The 26459-nt window shown below is 43.0% G+C and overlaps 1 protein-coding gene across 4 annotated transcripts in view; it reads right to left on the bottom strand.

The window, feature by feature from the left end:
• LOC100123057 (neurotrimin) overlaps positions 1 to 26459 on the bottom strand; it is a 135602-nt gene that overhangs the window by 32869 nt on the left and 76274 nt on the right. For all 4 annotated transcript variants that reach the window (XM_001606613.5, XM_008218450.4, XM_031927287.2 and 1 more), the window contains exon 2: positions 9222 to 9319. In XM_001606613.5, the coding sequence (XP_001606663.2) occupies positions 9222 to 9319 (98 nt within the window). The remainder of the gene's footprint in view (positions 1 to 9221; positions 9320 to 26459) is intronic.

The following is a 26459-nucleotide window of genomic DNA, read 5'->3' as shown; positions in this document are numbered from 1 at the left end:
GGGGAAATGCTTATGTACAAAAGGCACTGGTGTTATTGGTTGGCTTTCGGTGATTAGGACCTCATCGCCGAACTGAATATTCACTTTCTCTCCGTAGAGAAACGGATTGCCTAATATAATGTCCTCATGTAAAGGTATACTTGAGGGTAACACATGAAAGATGTGTTTCTTACCCATAACAGTTAGTTTTACTGTTCCTAAGGTGTCGAATCCTTTGGGTGCTATTCCCATGATGTTTATAAAGTTATCGTGTTCTATGACTACTTCTGGTCGTAATGAGTCATGTTTAACTACATTTACCTCAGCTCCGGTATCTATGATGCACAGAGCTTCTGGTACCGTTAGTTGTTCGATTTCCAATTTTACTGTTGGAGTTCTCTTGACTCTCGTCGTGAGTCGTATAATCTGTGTTGGCCTTCTGCTGTCTGATTTGGCCTCGGGCTCGCTGGACGCTGTTGCTGTGTCGATGAGCCCGTCGCCGCATCCTTCCGACGAGCTTCCTCCCAGTTTAAATGAATTTTATCTCCCCGATACGGTGACGCTGATCGGTTCCTATCACCCTTGAATTCCGTCGCCTTGCCTTCCATTGATATCCATGGCTGTTGGTATCCATATCCTTGCATTTGTCCTTGCATAGGATGTTGCATATATGGATTACTGTATGGAAAAGCAAAAGGGGTATTCCCCGGAGGGTAATAGTAAAACGGCGGAGGAGGCATATACGGGTATGGTCCCATCGGTGGATAAGGATGTCCATACTGTCCGTGGTCCACAGTCCCAGGAGGGTATCCTCGTGCTGGAGACACTGATCTGCTTCTCGACTGGGTTTGTGGCCGTTTCAATATACTTATTGGACCCGTGGGTTCGGGTGCTGGCGTGTATCTCAATTGAGGTGGAGCATTTATTCTCCCATTCTCAATCACGGTTTTTGGAAAGTATGTATCATTCGCGTTGTATGCGTGAGCAATTTCGTCTCTTCTGTGTGTTGCCTCATGGAAATTTACTCTCTTCGTTACCGTTTCTACTGCGTCCTCATAATTTTTATCTGCGATGTTCGTCGGTTGAACAAAGTCTGGAATATTTTCTCTTTCTCTCGGTCTCTGATCAGGGTTGCAATAAACATAGTGTACTCGGGGATACACGTAATTGTCACCTGTCATTTTTATCCTGGCTTTCTCATAATTGAGGGCTGAATTGTAGGCTGCTTGTAGGGTTTGCGGAGCCGAGTCCACCAGACCTGTCCTCCAGCCGTCCGGTAACCCATTAACAAAGGACTCCAGCGCTAGCAACTCGAGGTGCGGCCTTTGGTCCACAGCTGCTTGTGCTTCTGTCAATCCTTCTTTCACGGCTGTGACAGCTGAATTTATCAATACATTCAAACGTCCGTAAAATTGCCGAACGTTTTCTCCCTTCCTCATTGTGGCTGATTGAATTTCATTCAAATAATGACCGTATGATTTGTTAGGAGCTAAGCTTTCTTTTAGGTGCTTTTTGAGATCTGATAATGTGGTAAACGTGTGGCCTTCTAACATTTGCCTTGCTCTACCTCTCAATTTTGAAATTACTAACCTTAAATACTGTGGCTCTTGTTCTCGTGGAAGTAGCGTAAATCCGTTATCCACGTCCTGAAGAAACTCTTTAAGATGCATATTAGTTCCGTCATATTCGGGTATGTGCATGACCGCTCTAGCTATATTTTGAGTCTGACTTGCCTCCATGACACCACGGGACACGTCCAACATTTGACGATCACGTTCCGCCTGCTGGACACGATAAAACTGGTCCAACGCCTTAATTCTAGCTTGCACGTCCTCAATAGCGAGAATCTGCTCTCTAGTTTGATTTAAATCGATCGACATTTTCGTATTTTACTTTTTATAGGTTTCAAAAGAAAAACTTCTAAAATAAATCTAATCTAAAGACTTCTCGAAGAAATTCTAGAAATTGTTACTCTAGTAACAATGGCTAGTTCCCCACAAGGGATGCCATTTTGTAAAGACCGTATTTGGTATAAATGCGGGCTGCGCGAGTTCACAAATAATTATTTAGTTCGCGGAAACTAGCATAAGCTCGGGAGCTTTATTGTTACTAGGGAGTACTAGGGTTGAATGAATAATACTGAATGTCTGGGTGTATAATTTGTCTGTCTTTAAGCACGAGTGGACGCGTGCGCGGACAGTACGGCGCGGACTCTCTAATGCACTGTTGTTGTCTGGAGATGGGACCGGCGCGGACTTACTTGTGCGCGGACACTCTTGTGCGTGGACGGTGTATTGTCTGCTCTTGATGGTTTCTGTGTATATGGATGCCGTCTATTAGGCGTTATACGCATTCGTACTATAGGTATATAAACGTGGGACATTACACACACGTACGCGCTCGCGGCCTCGCTCGCACACGTACGCGCTCGGCTCTCGCCGGTCGCCGCGCGGCCAGTGTGATCTCTCTCTCTCTCTCTCTCGCGCGCGCGGGCTATGCCTCCCGCTTGTGGCAAGCCCGACCTGCTGCAGCCGCGCAGCTATAGGGTTTTCTCTCGCGCTGTCTCTATCTCACGCACACGCGTCTCCTCGCACTGCTCTCTCTCTCTCTCTCTCTCTCTCTCTCTCTCTCTCTCTCTCTCTCTCTCTCTCGCGTGCGCTGGCCAGATGCCTCGAGCAGAAGACGTCTTCGGCATACTCTAATGTTAAGTTGAACAGCACCGTAGAGAGCGCATCCCCTTGTTTTAAACCATCGCGTATCATGAAGGATTCTGATACATTACCGCCTACTCGGACCTTTCCCGTGCTTCCGTTCAGACATATTTGAATTAATCACACGAGTTTTTTCGGTACACCGAGAAGTACTAGAATTTGATACATTTTGCTTCGCTTAATAGAGTCGTACGCTTTTTTAAAATCTATAAATAGTTGGTGCATGGTTTCGCAAAATTCCCACTTTTTCTCTAACAACTGTCTTATGGTAAACATTTGATCGCTTGTCGATCTGTTGCGCCGAAATCCGCACTGATAATCTCCTACTATATCTTCCGCGAATGGAGTGAGTCTAGCTTGTATTACGTTTGACAGAACTTTGTAGCACGTTGCTAAAAGTGAGATACCCCTATAGTTATTGCAGTCTGTCTTATCCCCCTTTTTAAAAATCGGTATAATGATAGATTCCTTCCAATTTTCGGGTATTGTTTCATTTTTCCAGATGGCACATACTAGTTTATAGATTTTGAAAGTGAGCTCGATGTCCCCATATTTGAGTAACTCAGCTGGTATAGAGTCATTTCCCGCGGGTTTGTTGTGTTTTAGTTTTTTAATCGCGGCCTCTACTTATGGTAGCTCGGTTCCTCCACGTGGAGTTCAGCAGTGTGAATTTCATCCCCTAATTCTTCGCTATTTTTGTGCGCGTTTAATAATTTATCGAAATAATTTTTCCACAGCGACAGAAATTCGTTGTCATTTGTTACGAGGTCCCCGTTTTCGTCCTTCATCAATTGCGCTCTACTCCTAAAACCCTTTCTGATGGCGTTAATCCCTCTGTACATTTCGCGGGGGTTATTTTCCTTACTGTTAATTTCTATTCTCCTAATAAGATTCTTTTGATACTCCCGCTTCTTATTTCTGTAGATCGCGCTCGTCTGTTTCCTTACGTTAGAATACTCTTCTACGGTCCTATCGCTTCTATTTTGTAAGCTATCTAATTTAGCCTTTTTGCGCCTTTCAAACTATAGTTCGCACTCTTCATCAAACCATGGTTTGCTCTTTGGCTTTTTCTTTTTACCCAGTACTTTGTTCGCGGCCTCTTTTACCGTTTTTCGATGTCCCCCCATAAGCTATTCGGTTCGTCATTCCCCTCCGGCGATGTGTTTGCTTCTTCAAGTGCCTGAAACCTGTTATTAATTTCTATCTGGTACCTAATTCGCTCTGTTCTATCTCGTAGCTTCTCAATATCGAAGCTTTCTACCTTGTTTGCTCGCTTACTATTTTGATTCGCTACTAGTCTAGCTCTTAATTTGGCTACTACTAGAAAGTGGCCCGAGTCGCTATCTGCCCCTCTGTAAGCCCTTACGTCGAGAACGTTAGTATGGCGTCTTTTTTCAATGAGAAAATGATCAATTTGGTTCTGTGTGGCCCCGTCCGGCGATGTCCGCGTTGCCTTGTGTATGCCCTTGTGCTTAAAACACGTAGTGTTGATTATAAGATCTTTTGCCGCCGCGAAATTTATGACCCTAATACCGTTATCATTGCTGGCTTCGTGCAGGCTTTCCTTCCCTATAGTAGGCCTAAACATTTCCTCCCTACCTATTTTAACATTGAAATCGCCTATTCTTGTGTCGTAAGACGCGGACTGGTCGATTACCTGCTCTAAAGTTTCGTAATAGAGATCCTTAGCTTCTTCTTCTTTGTCCTCCGTAGGACAGTGTACCTTAATAAATACATATCTATACCATCCACCTTCGATAGTGATGTACGAGAGCCTATCATTGACGGATTTGAAACTTTTAACCGAATGTATGATGCTTTTGCTTACGGGAAATCCGGTGCCTAGAGATCCCCCACTCCCGGCCCCATACAGGTACGTGAAGTTACCCGATGCTAGTACTCCGCCATCTGGCCACCGCGATTCCTGTATTGCTACCAAATCTAGATTGTACCTATCAGCTTCCTTTACGAGTTCTTTAAACGCGCCTGCTCTGTATAGACTGCGAACATTCCAAGTTCAGACCCTTAAGTCCCTTTTGGTTCAGATTTGATTTTTTTGAGCCATGATAGTATGTTAAACCCGCGCGCTTCGGATCCTGTTCTGATCGCAGGTGAGTCCACCGTTCTAGAGGTGATAACCCCCATACCTCTCTAGAACTAAGTATGAGAGCTTTCCGACTTTGACAAGGACAGTGTCAACTCGTTGTCAGACACACTACGGTTTCATTCTCGCATCCTAACGCCCCCTGCAAGGCAGCACGCCTTCGCTGGCATCGTTACCGCGTAAGACCAGGTGACGAATCATTCTACACATCCCCTTTCGGGGCAGTTGTCATCGCTCCCGTATCCTCCTCGGCAGCAGGATTTTTGCCCATTTTTGTAATGTGTGATGAAAGAGATAGATTGAGAGATAAGAGATAATCTGAAGTGTTTTTTTTGTTGTGGTGCTTGCGTAGTGTTTCTAGATGAATGCGTTCGATAGTGTGGGCTCATCACACCCACGCCTGTTCCTATCGGCTGTCCGCGGCTGCTTATTCAATTTATTCGCACCTAACCTCTTTCTCAGGAGCTGTTCCTCTATCCGCAACCTAAGGACGCGCTGTGTAGTGGTGATAGGCACCCACCCGTCCGATCTGGACGACAACGCTCAAGACCCGCTTAGTGTAGCGGCATTGTAACAGGTCTAATTTATACTATAACATGAATAATTCTATTCAAATAAGTATGCCGATAAATTAAAAATCTTTGATATCTATAACCATCCGAGTTTATTCATGTTGGTTTCGATGGCAACTAATAATTGCATCGCGGCCGCAGGCGCTATTCAAAAAAGTTGTGTCCTATTGAAACTCGAAACAGCTTTTACGCAAATTCCGCATGATTATTTCAAAATTGAATCGCCCAGTCAAGAAATATTAAAAGGCTGTGCTCAAGCTTGCTCGACTGCGAAAGCAACCGAATGAATTCAAGAAGTGAACTACGCAGCGGCGGCACTTACTTTACTTCTTTCAATTTCAGCGTGCCATCCACTCTGTTTTCCCGTGCAAACTTTCTGCTTATATACCTCGCCGCGGAAGACATTGCGTGTCGGGGGATACTTATGTAGAAAGCGAGGTGAGACGAGACGTAAAAGTAAACGTAGAAGCGGGAGAATAAGCCATCGCGACGGGTGAAAAAACGAGATCGAGCGAAATTGAAACGGATGGGAAGGAAGACGCGAAGAAGAAAGAGATAGAGAGAGAGAGGGAGAGTCGACATCCAGTTGCCTCGCAGTCATCCCCTGGAGAAACTCAAAAGTCTCAAAGTGACGGGAGTTTGTCCAAATATTTGCAGGGAAGTCTCGTGCATTCTCTCTCTCTCTTTCCCCCATCCGCTCGTATGCAAGAGCTACGTAAATTTGCTAGGCATGTCTTTCGAAGAGAGTTGCCAAGCTTTGATTCTCGTCGAAGAGAGGAGAGGAGTCTTCCAGGAAGGTTTTCGTGTGCTTAAGGAAGTTTAGTTTTTGGATAAACTGACTTGATTCAAATCCGAAACTCTGGAAAAACCTTCGCAGATCTTGTGCGCCAAGTGTAAAAAATTTATAAAATCCTCTAGGATATTCGCACACCAAAGAAAACAGTTAACAGAAAACAATCCACACTCGCTAATAATTTCTTGTTCGCGGTATCGCATGTGCAAAATATAGCGTCGAGTGTCCAAGAGGTGAGCAGACAAGATTATACAAGGTGAGCTCGCACGCCTTACGGCAGTCTCTGACAAGTGCACTCGAGTGAGCCAGGGACTTCAAGCAGTCCGATGATGCAGTGTCAAGCGTACTTTTATAACGTAACACTCGCGAGCTCTGCGAAAAGAGTCTAGCCGAGAGCGAGATAACACCCTCAAAAGGGAGTCGGTAAGAGGTGGCGAGAATCCCCGCAAAGGGAGTGTGGGAAAGAAAGAGGGAAAGGAAACTGCTGCGCGCACTCGACCACGCACTTTCCGATCATTTTGCCGCCGCCAGGCATGAGTCTCTCTCTCGCTCTCGCTCTCTCTCTCTCTCTCTCTCTCTCTCTCTCTCTCTCTCTCTCTCTCTCTCTCTCTCTCTCTGTGTGCTCTAGTGATTTATCACTGAGATGCTTCCGTCGATGTTGCTCTTTGAAGTTCATGGATACCTTGGGGGAGTTGGATCACGAGCGAGAATGAGAGCTTGAGGACTAAAACTTCGCCGGATCATTATTAGTGACCGATTCGGCTTTGCAAGGGGTTGACTTTGGGAGTCGATTTGCGTTCGAGAAATTCGCCTAACGATAAATACATATTCAACGTTATCAATGATCCGACTGTTTTAATATTTTCCCATTTAATCGATTCCAAACGGACTCGCGAACGACAGCTTTATCACCAACCATCGCAAGAAGCGAATAAAAACGAAATCTCCTCTTCACTCAGAGTAATAAAACTAATGAAACTTGAAAATTCGTAAGTCAAGAAGCAAGAGAGGACGGCTGGGAGAAAGAGAGAAGCTGAAGTACGTTTTAGCTCTCGCGACACTTGACGCTCTACATGCCTGACGATTTAGCTGCGATGACGACTCCGAACCTCCTTCTCTTCGGCTTTCTATCTCGTTCTTTTTCCCTCAGCTCCCCCCCCCCTCTCCGACCCTCATCCTCTCTGCAGTCCTTGCTCCTCTAGACGAGAGAGTTTCAGCGCGAATAACGGACGAAAGAAATGCTCGTAAATTTTCGCTGGCGCGGCGCTTCTAATGCCGTAATTAAAAGGTGCGAACAATCGGAACGCGCTTCGCTCCTCTCTCTCTCTCTCTCTCTCTCTCTCTCTCTCTATCTCTCTCTCTCTCTCTCCTTCTCTTTCTGCTCTTAACTTCGGCAATTCCGCGCAAACTTTTGCGAGGAGATATTGCGCCGGGGAAATAACGCGAAGTGGGAGGCATAAGTCGGTGGTCTCGAGGCCGAATTCGTAATCGAGCCGAGTATAGTTGCGCGCGCTTGCTCGGCCTCGATCGAATGCAGAACGAGCTTTTAGAGAGGTCAAGCGTATAAAATGCGCGCTGCGATATCGCTTCCGCTATTGTTGACGAGTTATTAACGAATTTCATTGCGTCTGACAAGTTTCTGTAATTGAACAACTTTTTGTACATCCCCCCTCCCCCTCTCACTCGTTTTTATCGGCGAGTGCACTCGCGAAGGGAATTGCGCAATTCCCGCGCTGGATTTCACGGTTTAATTGGCTCTTCAAGCGTGTCAATTACGCGGAATTTTAATTAAGAAATATACGCGATGTACAGCTTCAATAATTGTTTCCGGGTAGTGATTTACGAAGTGTTAAAAAAGCGAAATTCGATACCGCGCGCGATTCGCACTCGATAAATGACTTTTTAGATCGTTATGCATTGCAGCATTTTAATTTTTAATAAATCCGAATAATAATGGAATTTCGATGTTATCGAGTTTTTCCAACGGCAAAAGAAATAATCCTGACGACCAACAGTCGCGTTAAGAGACGCGAACGCGCGCGGTAAGAGAAACAAGCGCGGCCGTTATCCCGGTGTATAAGGCAAAGGGTGCCCGCGCTACTGCCAGCGTGACAGAATGCCGCGGCTATCTACAGATATCCCCGGGCTTAAAGTGATGCACTTAAGCTGAGCTACGGCGCGGCGTTTGCTCTACTTTATCCCCCAACGGTATTATAACCCTTCCCTCTCTCCTCCTCTCCCTCTCTTGCTCTCCCCTGCAACTCTGCGCTATTTCGCAGCCGCTTTCTTGTGTGCCCCTTTAGCGCTTGCGCTATCGTAATTTCGAAGCCTGAAATACAAGGCAAAATACGCCCACGCCTATCGAGAACGGCTTCAAAAGTCCCGCCCCTATACCTTTGGCGGCGTGCACGCAGTGCATGTGCCGTTGCGCGCGCGTGCTCCAATTCCAAAGCGCATGCAATAATTAATATTCCGCGAAATAGCTCTCTCGCTCGCCTGCTGTTTCGTGCCCTCCAACTTCTCGAAAGCATTTGATTATCCGAAGATGTATGGCTCTGGGCGTGCGCGTTCAAAGATGCTTCGGGATTATTCGATTTGCGCTTTAGGAATTTGCACGTGGAATGCATTTTGAGGTATGCTGTACAGAGGGCCGGCGGTGTTGTGCGACAACTTTGGTTGGATTATTTTTCGAGTTTCGAAGAAATTTTTGCGCGTGAAAAAGTATAGAGAAAAACAATGTGGAGCGATTTACGGCTCACGGAATTCGATTTCGGTAAATCGCGACGACAAGCGAGCTTTAAATCTGATAAACGCTTGACCGATAATCCACCGAAACAGATGTCGGATGTGCACGATCGAAACACTCTTCGTCTCTGCGCCAAGTGCCACTTTTCGCCATTTTGAACTGCTGTGCCAAGGATGTGCTTTCCGCTTGAAAGGAAAGTTTTCAACGTTTCTCGCGACTGCAATTCCAAAGCGACAGAAGTTGGATAACACTTGCGCGATTACTGAAATTTCGAGCTGGAACTGTAGTTTGCGTATATTAATGTTAGCTGCCTTACCTTATAGGTGGATAGGCCTTCCACGACGCAGATGAGAACCGCTTCCCTGCCTACGGGGATGGTCACGTTTGGTATGGCCTCGGTGAAGCTTGGCATCTCTGAAACAAACACAGACAGAGCATTTGTAGTTTGGCGAGTAAGCTGATTTTGCACGCTCCGTTGACCACCAGACAGGAGCATCGGGCTGTGTGTGCGTGTGTGTAACGAAATTCAAGCATATGTATGCGTTGGTTTTGTGGCTGAACCGTCGAATTGACAACGCCGAATTATTCTAAATTTCAAACTGGAATTTGTTATTCTAAAAATATATGCGAATATTTTTTTCGGGAGTGTACAAGCGGATTGAAAGCTCGTATGAAAATCTCGAGGGAAAAATAGTTTCGGCGCAGGCATGCATGAAATTGCATTTTGCGCAGATGCAGTGTCGTAATGAACGCGAGATATTTCAAACTAAAAAAAGCTCGCGAAAAAAAATGTTTCATCAAGATTATACACGGTCCCGCGAATTTCTGTTGAGCCTTTGAAGGGGAACCAACAAGTTTTTTGCGAAGTTAACGAACGTTGTAAACGATTATACAGTCAAGTACCGGAAAAAATGCTGAACAGTTTGAAAAAGTCCTCTTAATTAATCAAACTTCGACATAGTTCAGTTTACAAAGAGTGTTTTTTGCGTTCATTAAAACTACAAAAAAACCGTGGCGAAATATTAAACCGCACTCGAACAATTAAAAAGCCCTCTCTAATTACAGCTTTATCAATTTATAATTACACGTCAATCCCGTTGTAAGCAAGCTTCGCGGCGGCAATTATTCGCTCGCAACTGATCATCGAACGGCTAGCTAAAGGACCCATTATTCCAATCGACCGATCTAGGGTACAGTGTGATACGCGTTCGATCCCGCTATGTGTCAGCTGCATCAAAAGCCACGCACACACACACACACAGCATTCCGCAAGCTCCGCTGCTTCGATCTTTCCACGGGGGAATCCGATATATTTATAAGCTGCGCGTATGCCTACGCGCGCTAAGTAGCCTATAACCATCATAGTTCAAGTTAATCGAGGCGGCGCGAGCGGAGGCGCAGGTAGGCTGTGTGCGCCCCGACAGATAAGCTCAGCTCCCAATTACATGTCGGCGGCTCGATACACTCCCGGCCGCGAGCTCTGAGCGGATCATGGATTATTGACTTCATCCCGATTAGCCTGTGCGCGCGCGCTCGCGGAGGGAGAACGACGCCGTGCATTGCGCGCGACCGAATACACAATGCCAGTGTGGCGCTCAGCGCTACGCTGCCGCCCGCCAGATACTTACGCTTCGAGAAACCTATTCAAGAGCGCCGCAAACGGCGTATGTATAGCCTGTGCGGCTTTGTGTTTCGATTCGGCGGGCACTCTAGTCATTCTTTGGAATGCGGCTCAAGATAAGTTTGGATTCAGGGGAATAAAGAAGCGGAAAACGCTGGGCGCTCCGCGAACCTGACCTTCGAGAAGAGAGGATACGAGTGTGAACTTGAAAGTTAGTTTTGATTTATGGGAGGTATGCTCGTATGTTTGCGGTATTGAGTTTTTGACTTTTTGGTGGCATACTGTTATTTTGAATAATTTTCACGTGGCATTGCTTGGTTATTTATTACATTTTCTAGAAATATACGTACTGAAGTAAGGAAGTATTCTTTGGTACGTAATGGGTATTTGATCAAGTACTGGATAAAGCTATACCTGACATTGATCTAGGCTAGTATACAAGAAGACAGCGAATCCTCTGAGCGTTTGCCCGTCGAAATGGTATACATAGGGTGTTAGCGAACATGCCTTCAAATGCTATGAATGTTTCCGCTGTAATATCAGATTACAACGGCATACCGTTCGTCAGCTTGTTAATTATTGTTTTAATCAAAATATTGCAGTGATTTCAGTAATTGCAATTAAAATGGCATATGAAGTCGTTTATACTTCATAGCACAGCGCTAATATAGGGCCGGTATACTAAAGACGATCAACATAAGGGGAGGGAGTTTACGGTAGACTCGTTCTCGGATATACGGCGTAACAATGAAGCTGTAGCATGCATGCAAGCGATCAGGCTAGAAAGATGAGAGCAGATAGCGAACGCGATACCTCGGCAGATCTCTCTCTCTCTCTCTCTCTCTCTCTCTCTCTCTCTCTCTCTCTCTCTCTCTCTTTCTTTCTCTCTCTCTCTCTCTCTCTCTTTCTCTCTCTCTCTCTCTCTCTCTCTCTCTCTCTCTCTCTATCTTTCTGTATCTCCGTATCCCTCTAGCCGGTAATTACAGATCTGTAAACAGAGCGTTAGGCAATGCGCGCGACGTGCAGTAATCGCACTGCAAACATCGACTGCGAATGGTAACGAGCATTATTTGCGCGGCGCGTATCGCGTCGAAGGGCCGATGCTGAACGCTCGAATTTCAATGCGAACTGTCGAGCCGATAGGCTTCGGATTCTCGTCGAGGCCTATATACAGCCTTCGTGCATTACTATGCGCCAAGCTAGACAGAAGTTGTTGAGTCGATCGCTGGTCTTGTTAATGTATGCGCGTTGAGGCTCCTCGCTGATTGAGAGATTTATTTAGTGCGCGGATTGTTACGTATATTTATCAGATTTAGGCATTCAAGGAATTATTTAATTTCGTTTGCATTATTCTGGTTATCGTAAAGTAAAGCAGAGGCCCTGGTAGAAATTTGGCTGATTGAACCGTCAATATCCTAGCGGCTCGGCAGATTCATTCGGTAGAATCCCGACTAGAAATACTCGATAAATCTCCCCGATAACTCGGATCGACCACTAACGTATATTTTATAACCGTTTGCGCATGCGTTTACTCGTCATGACAGACGCTACATAATACCAATGCATATAGTTGTGGCTTATTATATTTGTTATAATTTTATTTAAAAGGTGTACCACTGATACACCTATGAATAATATTATAACAAATATAATAAGCCACAATTACAAATAGTTACCAACAAAAAGCTCTTATTGCGCCCCGGGTAATTTATTACCTGGCCGAGCAAACATTATTTTTTTCGGCATTACTGAATAGCTTAGCCCGAGATCTTGAATTTAAAAAAAAATTGTCGAAAATGACCGTCCCTATGAAAAATGCGAGCTATTTGAAACAGAGCGAAATTGTTCAAAAATGCGTTCGAAACAAAAAACCGAAAATTCTCGTTTTGAACGTATTTTTGAACAATTTTACTCTGTTTCAAATAGCTCGCATTTTTATAGGGACGGTCATTTTCGACAATTTTTTTTTAATTCAAGTGACTTATTATATTTGTTATAATATTATTTATAGGTGTATCAGTGATACATGTATATTATGTATACACGTAAATTAAAAGTCGGTCGCACATCCAAATCCTACGAACCATAAAAAAAAGCTAAAAAGCAAGGTTATGTTATGTAGCCGAAACTCTTGCAGACGACTTCTAGCAGATCTGGCTAGAAATATTCCAGAATTCATGTCATTTTAGATGGGATTTCTACCGATATGTTGAGACTGGAATCTACCCAGTTCATACAAATCTTGCCTATTTCTGGAAATATTATCGTCAACATCTCTACCAGGGGGGCTATTCCGGTTTTAGATTTCCGTTCGAATCTTAAGAATACTTTAGCTTGATATCTTTGGCTTCGACTTGTTGATTTAATTTTGCTTTATTAATGAGATCCATGTGCTTATCTTATAATATCTACTGTATGGTTTATTTCAGTTTTATCGATGAAACGTCGCCATTGTTTTTAGAGCACCTCGCAAATCCCGCTTTAGTATGCCAAGAATTGCAGATTTATTTTTTAGATAAAAAATTGCAGAATAAAGTAATCAAAAGATACGACATTTTGAATATTAGTAGTTTCGTTATTCTATTAATTTGTATTGCGTGAAATGGTACTCTTTGGCATATTTAGAGCGATCGAACATCAAGGATTCATTCATTAAATATATTGTAAAAACTACACATATAATTTTTATAGGAAAAAAATTTTTTTTAAATTCTTCCTGTTTCAAACCGTGACATACTTAATTCAAACATCGTGTTCTAGTATTAGATGACAAGGTCTCAGATTCTCATTATATCCAGAACAACGAGGTACATCCTTAAAATTGCATTATCGTCAAAGATGTACGCCTCGGAAAGCCCTCTTTTATCTTGGAAATTAACCGTAATTATTATGGAAAAAATGCCTCCGAGACAAAATTCGAAGAAGAGTGCTATTATCGTCTATCCCACAAAACCCTCGCAGCATCCGAGAAAAGCGACCCGTTTACCTTTCTTGCATCAAGAAGAGCCAGCTCGGACGATTTTTATCAAAGCAGAGATATCGTATGCTTCTCCAGGAGGTATATGCTGAAATTGTTCTCCAGCAAGCGGCCGGAATCGGTTTAAAAAGCGCTTGACAGGCCCGCGCGCTACGGCCTCGTTTTACCTTTCATCCTTTGTGCCGCTGCAAACTCACCCACTGAAGCTTGCCGCGTTATTTTCACGGTAATTCCTTTCGAAAATTTCGTCTGACAGGCTTAGTTGGGAACAGTAGCCCACAGTCGCGCACACACAGGATGCGAGGAGAAACAGAGACGCGAAGAAGAATAAAAATTAGAGCGAAACCCGGCTTTATGAGAGGAAAATCTAAACCACGGCGCACTGTCATGCGAAAGCAATTTCGGAAAATAAACGCAAAGAGCTTTAATGGTTCCCGCTCATGGAGGCATTTGATCTCGTGTAACAGCATTAGGTCATAATTGGGTTGAAGGTGATTTGATTACAGCCGGAAATTTCGTTACGTTCGAACTTTGTTTTCGAGACGAGGTTTCCGTTTGTTAACGTGGAGTGTTACTTTTTTAATAGTTTACCCATTTAAATTGAACATTTCAAGTTTCGTAAATTTTGCAATTACGCTGAGTAAATAACAAGTCTTCGAATATTTCACAACTTAAATCGAGCTAAGAACCTATACTCGAGAACATAAATACGCGCGAGAAGCAACGAACTTTCATACGAGATTTCAACAATTGCTAGACTTTATCAAGGCAAAATTCGACAAGTTGAAACTCTCTTCATCTAGATATTCATCCTTTTGTCTTTCATCGAAGTTAAATGTCGGCGTTTATTTCTTGATCTTTAGAGTATTAAGAGCACGCAGACAGGGTATGTATACAGACAAGGGGCTTTAATTTCGAGTCGCTCGGCAGTGCGTCTCATTGGTCCGGGTCACGAGGTTTTCCAAGACGTATAGTCGAGCTTCATCAAACTCTGCGAGCTTTGTTCGCGGAACAGCAGCCCTATACCTGTATCCGAGTTATTAAACCATATGAACCCACGAGACAAGGCTCCGGCTTCTAATTAGATGCAAAACTCCGCGATACTTAGGTCTCGAATTAAAAAGCTTATTTCGCGGTGCGAAGCGGCCACTTGCAAAGTGATTTAAATGTAATTTTCGACCGCACCTTCGTCATCGTCATCCCGGGGCCAGAGGCGAAAAAATTTACACCGCTCTCTCTCCTTCAGCCCTCGAAACTTTCCTTATAATCCGGCGAAGAGCCGCTATAGCACTGTAGAAAGAGGAGGCTAGGGGTGGAAAGGATCTTATATCTCGGGATTTGAAACGACGGCACCATCTGGAGCTTCTCCAATTACTATATAATACGGGGCGATGAAATTACGCTGGATTTAAGGTCGATTAACGGGGGCGCGTTGTGCCGCCGCCGCGCGCAAGCTTTCGCTTTCGTTATCATTCTCTTCTCTATAGATCTAAGAACTAAGCGTGTATGCTGTACCAGTGTAGAGGAGCAAAGCTGTGTATGTGTGGACTGGCTCAGACGGCGATCTACCGCTGCGCGAGATACGGCCTGCTGCTTCTTGATGAAAGAGACCAACTGGCCTTATACAGGGTCGTTTCCGACAAACCTGGGTGGTATAATTTTTGATAGCGTTTTAACAACCAAGACTTTCAGAGAAAATTCGTTGTTCTTTTTTTACATATTGTATGCTCGGAGCGGAACAAACATCATAACATATTTTTTGAAAATGATTTACGAAAATTGTCTATGCAAAGTGCGTTGCACGACAATAACAGCGCGAGCTTGAAATTTATCCTCTTTTTTCTTATAATGGTCAATGTGATTTACGCTCAAACTTTGTATGCTTATGGAATAACTGGAAACCAGGTCGCGACTGCAGCAGAAAATTTATGAATTCCCTGACTGTCTTTTGTGAAGTGTGAGATGTTTACTAGCTTGTTTCTTATTCTTTTTTTAAACATAAATTGTTCTTTTAAACGACATCTAAAAGCATGACGAATGTAATTCTAACATTTGTATGAATATCATTTCGCATTATTACACAGAATGCGCAGTTGGTGCAATTTGTTGCTTCCTGAGTTCTAATCATTCAGAGCTTCCAGAGTTTTTACAGAGTAATTACAGGCTCCTGTTGCGACAACTTGGTTGAATGTGGAAATACTTTTCTTACAACTCTTAAGAAACTTTAACTGCCTTTGTTTCTAAGTTTCTAATGAGTCAAGAAAATCGCACTTGCTTAAAGAGATGTTTTCCTCCGTCACGATCCTGCGGCGAAATATGCACAAGCTGCTCCGATGAAAATGAAGCTTATCATATTCTATTATCAATTAAGTAACACGAGTATGAAACTTGATCTTCAATCGTTTTAATTTCGTATATTACGCTTTTAAAACGTTTATCACTCATCCACGAGTATTTCGTTTACGAAAAGCGAACCATCCTGTCTTCTTTATTAGCGGCTCTATATCACGGCTCCACTTTCCTGATGCATACGCAAATCCCTTCGGAAATGGTATTTTTCTCTACCACAAACAACGCATCGCTCCTCATCTTCCCACCTCAAAACTCATCCACTTCTATATCTGCCTCGTCATTTTCCTCTCCCCAGCATTGCGTCTCTCTGCAAGGTGAAATTACATTGGATACACAAAGCTTGCAGCAATCGTCAGCCGAGTTTCCCAGAGCAGTGAGGCGTACGCGTACGTCTAAGCAACAAGTGCAGGAATTGTACCCGTGCATTATTATAGTGACTCAAGTGCGCAAAGGAGAGGAATTACTCGCGACAACAGATCGAGAGGGTAATGATACTCGTTGCGACCGAGAGAACCTGGATATTCTTAGAGTTTATTCGCATCATTGAGCTTGCAAGCTCGCCGATGCGTGTGTATAACGAATACGCTATAGGCCAAGGGGGTGGAGAAAAATTCATGTTAAAAATGAAAAGAGCGATCGTTCTCGAGTTGTATGGATGGTGATATAATGAATCGCTAACGGCGCAGTGACTTTTTTCGATCTTCACAATGGCTATGCTATCTAGAACAATCAAATTGTCCGCATGAATTATTCGAAAATGCAAATTGAAAACCCGTGTCACAATGTTTCGGAGCCTCGTAAAACTTAAAACTGCCTCTCCCAACAGCGAAATTGTTACCCTCATTAAATTTTTGAAGCGAGGGGAGAGGAATCTCGCAAAATTCACAGAGTGGATCGTCCCTTCAAAGTGTTGCCTTTAATCATGCAAAAAGAAAAGGTGGAAAGCACGGGTCGAAAAAGAGGGTTCGCGAGCGCATAAACTCATCAAGCTGCCCCGAGCAACAGCGCTTTGTGCGCCGTGGCCTTGGTTTAGTCCTCTGTCTCCTCTAGTTTGCGACATTTCGTTCCGCCGGACTAAGGAAGATTTCCGCTTCTGCCAGGCGTCCAGAAATCTCGAGAAAAGCGCGATAATTTGATTGCCTAATGGTAAAGGAAAACGGGAGGTAAGACAAACTACCGCTGGTGGCACCTGCTGCCACGCGAGGAATGTACATGTTATATCTATGACGAAACAATAGGGAAGCAAGCGCGAGTACAGAGCGAGAGCAAAACGAGACTACTGAAGCGAATAATGATGACACTTTACTGGCTGTTCGATTTTCGTCTGATTTATCCTTTGTGCTTTCGAAAGGGGTAGCCTATATACTACTGTACCAAGGAGATCGCCGTGTCTGCGTGAATTGGTCTGCGAGATAGTTCTTCGTTCGGTCGTTTATTGAGACGAGTTTTCATCTGCTATTAGCTATCTTTTGATTCCACTATTTTTCTTGGGGAATAGCAAATATTTTATTTTAAATAGAATCCTAATTAGAAATATTTGAATCATGTCTTTTTATAGAAAATGTCTGTGCAGATGTGGCGTGTGTGTGTGTGTGTCATAATATTTCTGAAATTACGTTATCAACGTCAACAAAATCTGACCCACATTTTAATATTTCGATTTGAAATCCGGAAAAAGCATCTTGTTTTTTACCAAGCTATTCCTTTTTGTTATTCGATAAATTCTCGCTCGAATAAATTTTGCGAAGCCATCTCCAACATTCCCGTTCTCATAATTTCCGAATTCGGCAGTCTTCGTGCCAACCTCCGAACCTTTTTTCCGATCTTCTCCAGCAATCTCGGCTTTGTGGTGATGAGGTTGCAAGTTTGCATACAATAAAGGGGCTTCCACGACGTCATTGTGACCGTGCCTAGAATTAGCATTTAAAATTCTGCGCGCGACTGGCAATTTGTACTCGTATCCAACCTAAGGCACCTACAGGCGAATGCGACTACACCGCGTAAGTTCGCAGTCTAATTGCACGTTGAGGAAGAGAAAGAGACAGAAAGAAGCAGAGAAAAATGTTGGTGTGATAATCCTCTTGAGTATCAAGTCGCTGTGGTTTGTGCTAAGCAACGCTTGTTCTATTATTTTTTCGTAAGCGTTTCGGAGACAAAAATATAAACGCCAATACCAGAGCCGAGCTAACCGCGCTTTTGCTTCGACCCTTGTATCTTGCTCGAGGTTCGAGAGGAAGCTTTCTGTTTTTTGCATCGCATGGGAGAACCTTTAGCGCTGGAATATCGGCTAAAACACCGACGAATCCAGAACTCTTTGCGACTTCCGATACTTCGGCGATACAAAGCAAGCTTTTATTTTTGAGTGCAGTATCGTAGATAATATTATGAGATGCGAGATCAGTATTATTTTACACCTATATAATATAATTATAATAGGGAAAGCAGTGAATCGAATCCGAGCAACAATTTTCCGTAACAGCTTTTCTCAAATTCAAGTCGCGGTTCTTTCACGGATCATTAGAGGTTTTACGGGGAGTACTTTTTCCACGGTTGCAAGTTGCTCCCGCGCAAACTTTTTAATATTCCAATTCACATGTTGTCCAAGATAAATTTCCAAAAGTTTATCCAACTGAGAAATTGTCGGCTTCCCGGACGGTGATTGATTGGATGTTATAGAACTTGTTGAGGTTTTCATATAATGATGAAAATTTCGTTTCCTTGAAAACTTAATTTACAACTCGTTTCTCTGAACTCTCCGAACTTTTGTAAGTAATTTTCCAACAGGCTACTCTGGTATACCGTACTTTAACTAATACGCGATGTACATGCATAAAGTGCGATAACAAACGAGTTCTTGTGTTGCAGCCTAGCTGGTGCTAATCTTCGAGTGCCGTTGCCGCTCCCGAAAAAGGGTTGTGTCTAATGAACCACTTGACGGGCCTCCAAAGCCGCGAGTGCGGATGGAAAATGCTAGCGAAATGCCTTCTCTCTCCCTCTTGTGTATAGCGAAGCTTTCTCTGGAGTTCTTTCGTTAGCCATTTTACGGGACGACCGAGAAAAACGCCGGAGGCGTAATTAACTGAGTGGCGCCCCCGCTCCCACGAGCACTTGCCGAACTTCGCTCGCTTTCTTATTCTCTGTCTCGAGCCCTTCTTCTCACTTTTGTGCTTCTCGCAGCTTGAACAACTGAGATTCTATATATTTTCCTCCTCTCGTCTATACTTTGTAGTCTCTATTTATTTTCTTGTCTTCCACTTGACTGGGAGAGCCAGCGTAAGAGAAGCAGCAGAAAAAAAGAAAGAGAGCTGCATTTATTCATTTTTTCAAGTAGCCAGGAGCCGGAGCCTACTTTGAAGCTTCCTCTCTTCTATTATCTTTGTCTGCCGAGGTTGAGTGATAAAGAGCAGAGCAAAATCAATAGAGTATTGCGTCGAGCTTTCATTGGTAGAGGAAAGAAATTTTCCTCAACACTCTGGGCCTCTTCCAGTTACTGTGCTTGCTTTGTGAAATAGCTGGATGTGGGGTAAACAGAGAAAAAATATTTGTACATTGGAGTTTCTATCTAACTGAGTGGTTTACGCCACAAAAGCTGTAAAATAAAGGTACGCGTGTGTGTGCATCGGTAGGGGGATCGATTTTACCTCATATCATCTATTTTTTTGTTAATCACCGTTTCTTTCAGAGTCGATTCAAAGTTCTTTTTTTGCCCTGACCGAACCAATTTCTCTCAGACCCGCAGAGTTACTTGATACAAGGATACTGCACGAAACTTTTTGTCGTAAGATCAAAGTGCAGTTGGTACTTGATCACTTGGAAGAGTTTGATTAAAATTATAATTGGTTCGCTTCTAAAGTGCACAGTTCTGAAGCTTTTTTTCGTATTTATTTTTTCATCGGAACGCTCCGCGTCAAAAGAGCTCGTGCGCTGCACTTCAATATTAATCAGGATATGTTCTGTAACTCAAAGCTTGCGCCATTCCACCGAACTCGGTATTCTCATTAGTAGAAATTAAATCCACCAGTATCTGATCTCACGTTACGTATATTTGGATTAATTAAATTCCCATACGATTAATCAAGATGTGAAAATAGATTCGCTTTACAAAAGCTCCGCTGAGTGAAGCAAGTGATTCTCAGGATAAAAATGATCCAGTGTGTATAAGCAGTGAATCGAATTACACAGCTTAAACCAATAAGCGTCTCAATGAACTATTTAATAGACTAGCGCGAAGGTGTTCGCCCGCGAAAAAGGCCTCTGTCTCTCACGACAAGAGTATACAAACACAATCAGCGCAGTTTCTCACTACAACAATGCGGCACGGCTGTAGCATCGCTTCTCGCCTCTGCAGCAGAGCCAAAACACAGTGCGCAAGAGAGATAGAAAGCCAGCGGACTGGCGATATTAATAGTCGGCGTGATATATCTTTATTTGGATTTACTTCGCGGGTTAGCTGCATTTATTCGCGGGTAATTAATCATCTGCGCGAGCGCGAGCCTCTCTCTCACTCCCTGCAATCCACACGCGTGCGGCAAGTGTGGCTGTGTTCTCGCATGCCTCGACTAAACTAGACGAGATTAATGGCGGCTGTATATGGACTAGAGCTTGATGCAGGAGAGAAAAAAATTACTGTTCGCGTGTACGTTTTCTTTCTTCGCGCTTAACGACCGGCTGCGCTAATCCCATGACGCTTGCGATGCTCTGTCTGCTACTACTGGGCCGATCGAAGAAGCTCGACTGTGTGTCCTGCTCTCGGTTTTTTGTGAGACATAGCCGAGGGTGTATATACTTCATTTGCTTCCGCGGGCTTGAGAAGAGTTGCGGGGTGATAAGTGAACTGTTCTCTTTTGAAGAAGGCGGGAGAGAGCTTTCTGTGATGAGCTTCAGGGAAGCATGAGGAAATGTTTTTTCTCGGATATTGGTTTACTCGTAGAGAAGTAGTATTTTATGTTCTCGTGATGCATTAGGTGCAGAAGGCATACGAGGATTTGAGGGATGCAGAGATTAGGCCATGTATATAGAATTTCGTACAGCTAGGGATAGCGTATGAATAAGAAGATTAGGATAAGGATGCATGGGAGAGTTGGGGAGATTTCGCTTTGGGCCACTAGTCGGTCTCCATTCCTCAATCATCCAATTTAATCAAGCTATATGCGGACTTATAAAGTTAATAATCCAAGACTAAATAACCGAATGAAAAACCAGAGACATAAGCTAAGACAGACAAAGTAAATATACCCAAAAGCATTTCATCAGTCCCCCAGTCCGATCACAACCGCAACGAATTAATCTTCCTCTCGAAAATTGCTCGTACTGCTCACCCTCGCTGCTCCTAACATAATGACTTTCCAACGCACACATTACGCGCTTGGGATAGCGTGCTCGCGCGCTTTGCATTAATTAACGAGCGCGGGCGCGCCAACGGGCTCTCGGCCACGCGCATTACCCGATTCTGTTAGTTTTACATATCCTGGTTATACACGATAAATCAATTATCGAATTAGCGGATTATTGCACCGAAGCCAGCGCGAGAGCTCCGCATCTCTCTTCCGCCCCCTTCGCGGCTGTGTGTGTGCGCGTTCGTGTGGGTGGTATACACACCTCTTTCGACGACAGTCGCATTCATTTACATGCGCGCTAATGCCGTTGCAGGCTGCAGTATGTACGCGAGGTGCGCGATTGCAAACGCATAAATTGTCGCAGTGGCGACATATCAAAGTGTAAGCTCTAAGGGCGCGCCGGACGTCTTTTCACGCTGGACTTGGCATCGTGCTTCGATGCGAGTGTTGAGGGGAAGCTCTGGTGTATGTGTTTTAAAGAGAGACGATACAGGGAATTCTTCGGAATTTTATTTGTGATGCTTATCGATTCTTTTGGATTGGTGACAATTCTGTGATTGTGTGAAAGTAAGGCATGATGTGGATTTCAAGTATAGCAGCAGATATGTACACAATTTCGTACGCAATGTTTTCTAGTTCAAATTAGGTCCATTTATAATAATTCGAGCGCTTATACATAACGAGGAAATGCTTTAAACTGTTCACTCACTCGTAATCGTACCGTACATTATCGACATCAAACGCGGTTGATGTAAACTGAATGTGCGATACACGATGACAGAGTTTGTAGTCTAATTAATCAACGCTGATATATTGTTACCCATAATTAAAGCCGCATGTGGATGCGTAAATTGGGAAAGGCTCGACGATAATTTCTCTCGACGAGCGCTTGACATCCGAGTGCATCGGGAAGGATCGATTAGCGAGTTAAATACGTTATTTCGTTTAAACATAGATTACTTGTTTTTAAATTGAAAAAGTAGGATAGTAATTTTGCAATTGTTCGTTTTGATTCATAAATGCGATGAGAATTGGATAAAAGGAATCAACAAAATGGGCTCTAATAAATGGAGAGTAAGAGTGATAATCCTTTATAAAACGCAGAGAGGGAAAACGAACCTGGCTCTGATAAAATTAAGCAAGCCACTTCGTGACACTGATACCGCTAGTTAGCCCAGAGTCCTCTTCTCTCCACTTGAGAGAGGGGGACAGAAGTGAATTTAATATTTGCTCCAAGACGATCCAACTTTAGGATGCGTTGAATATTCATACGATTCCGAGTGCAATCTACCGGGCCCAGGACAAAATGCCCTCGTCTTTAAGCGTTCTCCTTTTTCCAGCACACTGCCAAGTGAAGTGGGCTCACAGGCCGGAGCCTGACAACCAGCAGCTATACCAGCGCCCGCACGCTCCGACTTGTTCACTTTCATGAATATGATAATAAGGAAGCAATTACCACACGCGTGTCTCTTCCCAGTACTTTATCGTATAATAGCCGAGAGCTTTTCCAATAGGAAAATACACCTGCGCTGCGGAGCACGAGATTTAACGACCTATGCAGCCCGTCAAATAGTGCATCTAGTTCTTTTTTCTGCTCTCGTGCACAATTGAGTTCAAGAAATTTTATGGTTGCAAAATTCATTAGGAATCGAATATAAACTCATTAAAAGTTTTTTATGAATATTTGATAGCAAATTGTTATATTCAGCGATTTGATTGATGCTGCGGTTTACTACTTATTCTGAAAAAATCGATTGGTCTTTCCCACTTCTTCCAAGCTATATAGGTAACGTGCCTCTACCTCTGTACGCTGACCAATCTCTGGGGTTTCCATCTCCTTATGCTATGTAATCTACCGCTGTGTATCTGGGAATTCCATATTCATTTTAGAAAACTTTTGTTTACGTTAAGGTTAAGCAATCGTGGGATCTTTATTTACTTCCAAAACCAGTTTGCTCTATCAGGCAAAAATTAAAAATTCAATTCCGTCGATCAAATCATTCGATTCCTGCAGAATTTTTTTCAATCACCTTATTCCACGGTGAAATACGTATCCAGAAGCAAATCTCTAATAACCAGCGCTATCGAGCAGATTCCCTAGATGTGCGGATTCATCAACTAACGAGAAATTGCATACATCAAATTAGATTGTAATCGAATCGACACGGGAGACGCATGAGATATGATTCAGCCTACTGATCTGCAGCAGAGGATTTGGTGTAATTGATCGGTGCTTAATTAACGCTAGGAGATGAGGCTAAGGATCCCTACGGTTCGGACCAAGTAAAATCGCCACCAGTTGTCGAGAGAGAGAGAGAGAGAGAGAGAGAGAGAGAGAGAGAGAGAGAGAGAGAGAGAAAATCGGGCTAGGACAACAGGACGAGCCAACTTGCGCGACCAGAGGCTTGATATGCAAATGAGCCTTTGTGATTGTTATTGCTGACGAAATCCTTCGTAGCGAGTGCGGGAAATACCGCGCGGGACTCAGATTTCGTTTGACTGTATATACGCGTGTGTGTGCGAATTCGAGGTACGAGCGACAGGTTCACAATTTAAATGATGATATAACGAACCGACTGTCGCAATCCAAGAGCTGCAGAGAGGATTGCTTTGGCGACGGGAGCTCCAACTACATCACTTTGCATCAGCAAATATGCATCATTTTGCGAGGATGCAGCAAACTACTTTGCCGCGCCATGCAATTTTCAAATATCATTGAAACTGATAACGTGCCAATGCTGACTCTTATGTAGAGTATTATATTTTTCCAGAGGACTGATGAATTTTTCATCAAAATACATCGACGAGTAGTTAACTCTTCAGAAAGATATTATTGATGCCGTTACTGCAGCGCTTCTCGCATTCAAATTGAATTATCTTTTTATTTGCCTCCGGCTGTACAAAGATCGTAAACGTTGTATTTCTCGGTGTAGGTATCTACTTTCTCGTGGAAAAACATAAAATTGCTTGGAAGCCAGGATGTATTCCGAAGGAAGATAAGGATCAATACGATAAGTATCCAGTCTGCTGATAAGTAATGAATCAGCAGGAAGAACGAAGAACGAATGGAAGAAAAGAACTCCGGAGTCGACCGAAAATCTCCAATGCCGACGGGGAAATGAAGAATCGCGCCTTTTCGCGAAGTAATCGAATTCTCGCGCAGTTTCTCGCTTGTGGCTTGCACTCTTTGAAATTATGTTGACCTTTTTTCTCCAGAGAGAGAGGAAATTCCAGGCTGCGTTACCGCGGGATCGCTGGACATTATTAAGTTCCATACATCACAATTTGATGCGTACACTGCTGACTACATACACGATGGAATTACTTAAGGATTTGCAGATAATTTAAAACTTATGAAAACATGATTTTATTCGATTACAAAAGATATACATTTATTAAAAATTCTTCATATTCTATTATTCTATTTTACGAAAGGATTCGTAGAAGCGAGTTTTGAAACAATCAATGTTATACTTGAATATAAAATCCTAACGTGTTATGCAAATCGGAGAAACGGCAACGTCTTCTCGTGGAGTACGATTCAAACTTTGCGATGGCTAATGACCGAGACAGATAACTGCCCGAGCAGTGTTGGAGTCATCGATTTTGTTGGAAGGCGGGGGGATTATTTTTAGAAGAAGAACTGGCAACAAGTCGATACTTCTCATTTCAGTTTTAACAGTGTTCTTGCACAGTTGTATCAGCTGCTTGGTATTCATTGAATAGCAAGTTTATCAATGGCTACCAAGTGTTACTTTCCTCTGTTGTTTGTACTTTTTTAAAAGTTTTTTCAAAATTTAATTTCGTAAGTCATTTTTTAAATGATCTTTTTAAAATTGTTGGGAAATGATTTACTAAATAAAATCAATAAATAATCCAGACATATTTCTTGCAGAAATCATTGTATTACACGAACCATGCTCCTGTGTGGATTTATAATTTACCTGCTCAGTTATAGTGGCGAGTGTACTGAACTTTCTGATGTGCAAATCCTTTCAAAAGATTGGAACACTGATGGTTTAGACTTTTTCGTTCTACCAGACAAAGTTTTTGATAAATATGAAAATAGCTTTTCTTTCGTCAGTTGTGAAGCTAAAGAGATAAAAAATAATACTAAAAAGGGTAAGATTACAACGGAGACTTGGTCGGCATCGAATGTAAGCAGTACCGATATTTGCGATTTACCCATAGAAACCAGTTCAGTATTCAATTACTATGGATTTATGAGATATTACCGTTTAACTCTTGATCGAGGACTTATTGCTTGGAACGTTGATCGATTCCAGTACGTAAAACAAGATACATGTACACAAATACAGCTATTATCAGCTATCAGTATATGTCAGTTTTTTTTTTGCTCGTCGTTAATTAATTAACAATTGTCAGTCAGTGTAAATGTGGATTATTTTTTGCGCGTTCGTGAGTGAATCCACGAGTGTGATAGGTGCGTTTATAAGTTTTTTTCAAAAAGTGCAAGTGTCAGTGAAAGAGTTATGTGATAAGTTTAAATTAAATAAATTAAATAGTGTAAGTGTAGCATAATGGCTAAAAGAAGAGATGCCAGAGGAAGATTTGCCAGCGCTCATCCAGACAAAAAATATTCTCGAGGAAGGAATACGAAGAGGCCAAGAGGAATTTTTGGCTCTAAAAACAATGAAGATGATCAAGTGGAGAAGAGACCAAAACTTTCAGCATCTGCGAAGAAAATCAGCAGATCAACAGTTCCAGATGCTGCTTCTACAAAAAATAGGCTTATTGATATCAGCATTTTGTACAGTGAACTTCAAGATGTTTTGTCTTGTGGTGTCTGTCACGGCAATGTACACTTTAGTGAATCAAGTGTACAAGGGCTTGCTTTCAAAATTGATGTTGTCTGTGAACAGTGTGGTCAGATAAGTGCGATAAACTCTTGCAAGAAAGTGGGTCCAAGAAGCAATGCATGTGAAGTGAACAGAAGAAGCATTATCGCTTTGCGTGCACTTGGCCATGGGCACGCTGGATTGTCTACCTTTTGTGGCATCATGGATCTGCAAAAGCCAGTAGCACAATCTGCTTACGATACAATTAGAAATCAAATAAGTGAAGTGTGCCAAAAAATAGCTGAGGACTCTATGTAGGCTGCAGTCCAAGAGGAGATGGAAGCTACAGGAAATAATCAATTAGATGTTTCTGGCGATGGCTCCTGGAGGTAGAAGAGCTTTTCATCTTTACAAGGTCTCGCCAGCATCATTGGAAATAAAACAGCAAAGGTTTTGGATGTCGCCATCA

The sequence above is a fragment of the Nasonia vitripennis genome, chromosome 3 (genome assembly GCF_009193385.2).
Source record: "Nasonia vitripennis strain AsymCx chromosome 3, Nvit_psr_1.1, whole genome shotgun sequence".
Lineage (NCBI taxonomy): Eukaryota > Metazoa > Arthropoda > Insecta > Hymenoptera > Pteromalidae > Nasonia > Nasonia vitripennis.
This window is presented reverse-complemented; position numbering and strand designations above follow the sequence as displayed.